The sequence below is a fragment of the Idiotropiscis lumnitzeri genome, chromosome 1, assembly GCF_059441095.1.
Source record: "Idiotropiscis lumnitzeri isolate Australia: NSW breed Sydney's pygmy pipehorse chromosome 1, RoL_Ilum_1.0, whole genome shotgun sequence".
NCBI lineage: Eukaryota > Metazoa > Chordata > Actinopteri > Syngnathiformes > Syngnathidae > Idiotropiscis > Idiotropiscis lumnitzeri.
Genome location: NC_142391.1, coordinates 22,895,810 through 22,903,560, shown reverse-complemented (window position 1 = coordinate 22,903,560; position 7,751 = coordinate 22,895,810). Strand labels below are relative to the sequence as shown.

At 39.8% G+C, this 7,751-nt stretch overlaps 1 protein-coding gene across 2 annotated transcripts; it reads left to right on the top strand.

Moving 5' to 3' along the window:
• Positions 1–439: 439 nt before the first annotated feature.
• fgf5 (fibroblast growth factor 5) lies at positions 440–4,361 on the top strand. Of its 2 annotated transcripts, XM_088310650.1 has the most exons (4): positions 440–487; positions 527–668; positions 1,710–1,813; positions 3,925–4,361. In XM_088310650.1, exons 1-4 carry the CDS (start codon positions 440–442, stop codon positions 4,285–4,287), a joined length of 657 nt encoding a protein of 218 aa, XP_088166776.1. In that variant the 3' UTR covers positions 4,288–4,361. The 2 variants fall into 2 exon arrangements, with proteins under 2 accessions (XP_088166776.1, XP_088166768.1); XM_088310642.1 differs by having other exon boundaries at positions 440–668.
• Positions 4,362–7,751: the final 3,390 nt, after the last annotated feature.

Here is a 7,751-nt window from a genome sequence, read left to right as displayed (position 1 = left end):
TAGTCAACTTGGACTTCTTTTTTACCAGAGGGAACATTTCCTGCGGAAAATGAAAACGCTTAATGATTTTTAAATTTCCGAAAGCCATCAAGAAATCGTTTCTGACAACTGCTGCACACCTGTGCTGCACGGGGTGCGCAATTGTTGCAGTACGCACTGTATATTTAACACAGTACACAGAAATAAAGAGAGCGGCGTTCCCACAGCCGCGTGCGTAAAACGCGCGCTTCGTGCGCTCCCGGCTTCAAATGCGCGGCGCGCGGCGCTCCGGTGGCCGCCGACGGAGGTGGTCGCAATCAGAGGCATACCCGGAGCGGTGAGATCATCGGCGGTATAAATATCCTCTGGCGGCTCGGCAAGTGTGCGTGCGTTGGTGCGTGCGCGCGTGTAGGATTTCAGCCGGGAATGCGAGATGGCTTCGTGTGGCGGGTGTTCGAGCATGAACGTCGCGCTTTGCCTTCTCACCGCCGCGCACTTGGTGGCCGCGGTGCGTCGCCCGGACACGGCGCGGGAGGAGGAGCAGCAGGAGCAGAAGCAGGAGCAGGAGCAGCAGGAGGCACGCTCGGGACGCAGGACGTGCCGGCTCTACTGCAGGGTGGGCATCGGCTTCCACCTCCAGATCCATCCGGACGGCAGAGTCAACGGCAGCCATGAGGCCGACCGTCTGAGTAAGTTGACGTGCGCGTCCGTTGAGTCGGCGTGGCACGCGTGACATGACCCCACGTGTTATTTTGTTTTTTGAAACCTAATCCAGATTTGAAACCTTTACATGAAACAAATTTAAAAGTAGGGTGCCATTTTTAAATCCTATAACCCAGGCTTGAAACGTACCCTAATCCAGGCTATAGAGACCAAAATTAAAGATGGTCTTGAAATCCACTTTGAAACGCAAAACCACGTTTTAAATCCAAATTTAAAATTCTAACCATCGTTGGAACGAATCCCTTACTGTGCAGAAAACCTTACTTTAAAACCATGACAACATATGAGAGCCCTACTTGAAATCCGCAACTATGTTTCAAAAACCTCATGTAGAATCCAAGGCCTGAACTAAAACCCAAACCCTTGTGTGAAACCCTATTGCATGTTTAAAGGCTTGAAAACCTATTATAAAGCCAGAGTCTTGTTTAGAAACACGAACACGTTTCGAACGACTAGAATCCAGATTGGAAACCTTAATAAGAAGCCCAAACCCTGCCAAAAAAGCCTCACCCTTGCTTGAAGCACGGATTCTGGTTTGAAATTCAACTTTAAAGCCTCAACCCTGCCTTAAAACAATAATTTGAAACCCTATCCCCTTCATCAACAGCTCATTCAGACTTGAACCCTACTTTGAAGCCCTAAGCCTGCCTTGAAGTGCCAATTTGAAACCATCACATTTGCTTTGAACCTTAATAACCCACACAATCTTTAATAATGGTTTGGGCAAGATTTTAAAGTTATGGTTATCGGGACGAGACTGGCCTCATTTTAAGGTATCGGGTACTTGTGGAGGCTGCTGATACCAGTCACCAATACTTAACTAATTCCCTACCAGCCAAGTACAAAAAATGGATTTCTGACGTCTTCAGCCGTCAATGGCAGTAAATGAATTAAGATGGAAAAAAAAAAGATCAGACAATGAGTAAGTCCTCTGCTCGCGAATAGTTGGCACAATACCGCGGCAGATTGAGAAAAACACTCAATTAATTAATCGTTTGTGTTTGCAGGTGTTCTGGAGCTTTTTGCCGTGTCGCAGGGTGTGATTGGCATCCGAGGAGTGTACAGTAACAGATTCCTGGCCATGAATAAGAAAGGACGTCTCCATGCCACAGTGAGTGCGATCACGTTGCGAGGCTAACATGCTCCACCGGCTTGTACGATGACCTTCCTCCATATATTCGCCGTTCGGCATTAGCAAATCAGCGTATTTATTTTGGAATGTATCCTGCGTTATTTGCTGAAAACACATCAATTGCAAGTGTGTTATTTATGGCTTCAAAACCTATTTTGAAACCCTACTCCTGCCTTGAAACTTTAACCCAGGCTATCACGGTTGACTGGAAATTTCCCCAAAAACTATTTTAAAAGCAGAATCATAACATCTAATTAATGAATGTTTATGATTCTATATTTAGCTATATTTAGCAGCTAGAGCATTGGCAGGCGAGCGGTACCCCAGTTAGCGCGTATTAGCGGGCGAGGAAGATTAAGTCCTATCTGGGATGGTTGATAAGGCGCAAAAGTAGAAATCAATACACAGCGAGGAAAGGCGATTAGGGCGGCCCCCCAGGAGCCCTTCCGAGGACTCCCGCTTTGTTTCAACAAATCCAGTCAACCGGGAGCCGGGCAGCCACTTCAAAGGCGACCAGTCCAGTCGCAAACACACATGAATTCAAGTCATTCTGTCTTTGCAATGACACGGACTAACTAATTTTGTCATTTGAACCTGGAACCCCTCCGCTGCTTTTTTTTACAGTTTCAAAATGTGAAGTTCATCTTCTAATAGTACGACTTATTTAAAATATATTTTCCTTATAGTGCCATTCTTTTTCCCCTAAACTGGTTTTAAGGTTGTGATTCATTTTTGAAAAAGTAATAAATAATCATCCATTACAACTTAGTTCCCCCTCAAACAAATGTATTTTTATTGCGTCTTAGTCCAACAACAGAAAAAAATCTTGTTTTATTTTTAAAACATATTAAAAGATTAATCACATATTATAAAAAAAAATTCTAGGCGTAAATAAATTTTTAATCATGTAACACTTTTCGATAATGTTATTTAATGTTTTGGACAACTAAGTTTAAAAAAAAAAAAGCAACAAATCTTTATTTACTGTGGAAAAAAAATATGATTTTAATTACGTAGTTTTACATTTTCATTAAAACCATGACATGTATTTATTCATTTTTTTGCTCTGTGACTGCCTGGCAACCAGTTCAGGGTCTAGTCCGCCCTCCCGCAACCCACCATAGGATAAGTGGTGTTGAAGATGGCACGAAATACGACTTTAATGTTGTAATATTATTTCTTTTAAAGCTGACTTGTAGCTAAAAAGTGAGTAGCCATGTGACGGCCATGTTGCTCCGCCGCCGTCATGGCTTCAATTTCTGCTAGGGCATGCATGACCTTTGTTTTGTTTCGGGACGCGGCACAAAATGGCAAGAACACCCACAGTTTAGTTTGGTTTCCACCGAAGCTATTTTTAGCCTCCAAACAAGGACACGTAGCAAACATGAGTGTATGATTTTAGCGGTTTGTGTTAGCGGATAAAACACTTTAGCATCACCTAGCGGGTCACTTACATGTCCCAGCGTGCAATTAGCTTCTTACGATTTGAGATAAGTTGCCTAATGTGGTTGAATCACATGTGAAATGTTTGCGAGTGTTCCTGCTAGCTTCCAGATGCGTCCTCGTAAATTCTGCACTTGTGACGTCATCTTCCGCTGACTTCATAGTGACTAGGAAAATGGCAGCGAGCAACAAATTATCTTGGAGGTGGCGTGAAAACAAAACAAAATGTCTGAAACTTGTATTTTTCAAGAGAAAAAAAGCTGGACTGAAGTCATTTTTGGGGAAGGAAAATGTTTTAAGACTGAATCCATATTTTTGTAAAATAAAAAATTCATAATATTACATGGTTAAAGTCATTTTTTGGAAGATTACAAGATTAAAATTTATTTCTTTTACAGGACTCAAGAAAAAAAGTAACACAATTGTAAATGCAGCAAAATATGACTTGCAAATAAAGTACTCTAAAAAGACCTTAAACCTGTCTGAATTTAAATACATTTTTATGGGTAACATTTCAAGAAAGATTCTTCGAATGGAAAAAAAAGTTGCTATATTGCAGGATTCAATAAATATTTTTAGTATTTTTTAGGATTTTAGCAGGAGAAAAAACAAACAAACTTTGAATCTCGTTTTGTCTTGTTGCCTAGGCGTCATTTACGGACGACTGCAAGTTCCGCGAGCGGTTTCAGGAAAACAGCTACAACACGTACGCCTCCGTGCTCCACTGGAACCGCAGGACCAGTCGCCAGTGGTTCGTGGCCCTCAACAAGCGAGGCAAAGCCAAGATGGGCTCCAGCCCACGGGTCAAAGCCCAGCACGTCTCCACTCACTTCCTGCCCAGAGTCGCCAATGACAATGGCGGCGGCGGCGAACGCGGATTCGTCGTTACAGACGTAAAAGGTGACAAGCGGCAAAAAACAACGCCCATACCGTCGCTGCCCAAAGCAAAGGTCCAGGAGGTGACGCGGCCCAGACAGGTCAAGTACTGGCCCAAGTATCGCTTTGGATAGGACGTGCAGCTTCAGAAAAACTTCACAACATTCCTGACGTGCCCAAGCGCAGATAAAAGACTCAAAGGTTTCGGAAAAAGTTTCTTTGGCTTGACAATTTCCCATGTGTGAGCGCTAGCTACGTTTTTTTATGGACGATTGCCGATGAGCCAATGCTCGCTATGTTTTTTTCTGTGTGTGATTTGCCCCATTTCAGGAAACTGAGAAAAATGGGCGCCAAAAAAAAAGAAAAAAAAATTCAACAGGGAATATTGCAATTTTTTTCTTGGGGAAAAAAAGACATTAAGTAAGATTGTTTTTCTTGAAAAAAGTGACAACTCCTGTAATAAATTTTTTTCCATTCGTCAATTTTAATCTTATGGTTAACAACTTTTTTTTTCTTTTGCAATGTTACGAAAAAACCTCTGCCCCATTTTTTTTGCCAAAAACATCTAAAAGTGAGACAGTTCCATTTTATTTTTGTAATAATACATTGGTAAGCAAATCCTGAATTACAACGGCTGTTTGGAAAAAAATAAATAAAATATACGGCTTATCACAATAACATTACAACGTGAAATTGATCACATTAAAACGCGATCAATTTTGCATTCGGCATAAGGTTCAGGTCACTGGTGGACTCCTTTTTGTATCTTAAAAATAAAAGTTACCAGCCAAGTAACCAATAGTACTGTCAAATGTTTTTTTAAGTGTTTGAAAGGATTTTAGCTTTAAAAAGAAGACATACATTTCTGAGAAGGGAAATGAACCGGAAGGAACAGCTAAACTTGGAAGAAAAAAAACAATTTTACTTTTTCTTTTTTTGGTTCTGCACTATTACGATTGTTTTCCTTGAAAAGAATGTGATTGAGTCTGTAATTGACAACTTTTTTTTCTCCTTGAAAATGGGAGTCAAATTTCATGTACTCATGTAATAATGTGTTGTTGGAATACATTTATTTTTGGGAAAACGTTGAAAGTAATTGATTACACAAAAATCTGTAAAAAAGATTTAAGTTGTATTTTTGGGAGAATTATAACTGTAATATGACAAAGACAAAAAAAAATCATCCTTTATGATTAAAGTTTTAAGTTGTTTGAGCCTAAAATCAGATTATTTAAAGAACATCGGAATATTGCAAGATTAAATTTGTATTTAAAAACAAAGTAAGAATACAGGTGTAACGTGACAAGATTGTCAGTTTGAGAAAGCAGTTGTAAAATTCCAAACTCAAAATGTAATTTATTGGAAAAAAATAATAATAAAATATTGCAAGCGAAAATTTTGCAATTCTATGAGATCAAGACATATTTTGGGAGAAAAAAAGAATTAATTAATTAATCCCATTTTAGGATTAAAGTTCTCCCCTTTAACAAAAAGTCCTAATATTACAAGATTAAAGTTGCGATAAAATCAACGCCGCAAAAATAATCAACATAATCGTGAGCGCCAAGCTGGAAACATTTCCCACAAAACAATCAGCAGTTGGCCCAAATGTGATGTGACTGCTTTCACTGTGTGCCGTTTGCTGGCATAATTCCCGACCCACAATTCAAATGTCTTAGAAAAACAGCTGTAATTCTTATAGGAATCAAGGAATATTTTTTGCTTTTTGCAAACAATCGGTCACCAATAAAGTTCACTTGTTCACGCTCCAATTGCAGTTCACATTGTAACTACATCAAAATAGATTTAATAAGAGTAAAATAAAATATATATATTTAAAGGAATTGTTTAATTAAACTTACCACACGTTGACTCCGCCGAAATTGGGGGGGAAATTACCTGCATTTGCATTCGTTAGACCAAAGAAATTTTGCAATCAATGAAGCTACCATAAGGAAATTTCAGTGATCAAAACACGATGAAAAGGGGAGATGATGAGTGAAGTGGGCTATCGTGTTTCCAGCGAGATCAAATTAAGTGGCAAAATGCAGATAGGTGGTATCCTGTTAGAGAACACGTAATTGTATTCCAATTGACTGATTTGTTTATTTTTTTATAACCACTGATAGCCGCGCAAAAGAATAAAAAAATAAATAAAGTCACTCGCTTTCTGCGTCGGACTCGAGATGCATTCACTGACCACTTACGCAGTAGAAAAGTTACCAGGGATGCTGATTCTGGCAGCAACCGCCAGAATAAGTACCCCCCCTCTAATCACAAAAATATTAACCCAACCCATCAAGTGACTTATTCTGTGTGCCTATTGGATCATCTTGAGTAAGTGTGGCAAATTTGAGCAGGATCGCTCTTTCCAAAGCAAAGTTACAAGGGGGATACAGATTCTGGCAGGTGCTGCCACAATAAGTACCCCCCCTCTAATCACAAAAAAATACCATTACTATGAGCACCGTATATGCCCTTCCATCACGTACTGAATACTATTTTTTTTCCATGTAAAGTGGTGATGACTACACCAAATTAAATTTACTTTACTTTATTTAATTAAATCACCCTCTGGTTTATTTTACCACGAGGGCAGTACATGATGTATCACTCGCACAAAGTTTAACAAGATTTATTTATAGGTTCGTCACGTAAATATGATAAACCATGAAAAAATAAGACAAAGTAAGTATCCATGTTCTCCCCATACCTGCGTGGGTTTCCTCCTTGTACTCCAGTTTCCTCCCACGTTCCAAAAACATGCATGGTGGGTTGATGGAACACTCGAAACCAGGGGTGTGCAAACTTTTTGATTGGCGGGCCCCAATGGGGTCTAAAATTTGACAGTGGGGCCGGACCAGGAGCAGATGGATGGAGTGTTTTGGTAACCTCACCTCATCGGAGGAAAAAAAAATACATTTAATTTTAAATGAAAGTGAACAAAAGCATTACAACAATATATGTCTTTGAAAAAACACAGTGTTTAGAAAACAAAACTTTAACAAGGTTTATTCATTTAATATTTTTCAAGTTCGGCGGGCCGGATTAAAACATTTGGCATGTGGCCCTGGGCCGTAGTTTGCCCACGCCTGATCTAGACAAATAGTATTTTTAGGTAATCCGGCGCGCCGAACTTGAAAAATATTAAATGAATAAAATCTAATTTGCCACACTTATTCAAGATGATCCAATAAGTACACAGATTAAGTCACTTGATGGGTTAGGTTAATATTTTTGTGATTGGAGGGGGGGTACCTATTCTGGCAGGTGCTGCCAGAATCAGTATCCCCTGGTAACTTTCCTACTGCGTAAGTGGTCAGTGAATGCCCCTCGAGTACGACGCAGAAAGCGAGTGACTTTATTTATTTTTTTATTCTTTTGCTACTCTTGACGCGGCTATCAGTGGTTATAAAAAATAAACAAATCGGTCAATTGGAATACAATTACGTGTTCTCTCACAGGATACCACCTATCTGCATTTTGCCACTTAATTTGATCTCGCTGGAAACACGATAGCCCACTTCACTCATCATCTCCCCTTTTCATCGTGTTTTGATCACTGAAATTTCCTTATGGTAGCTTCATTGATTGCAAA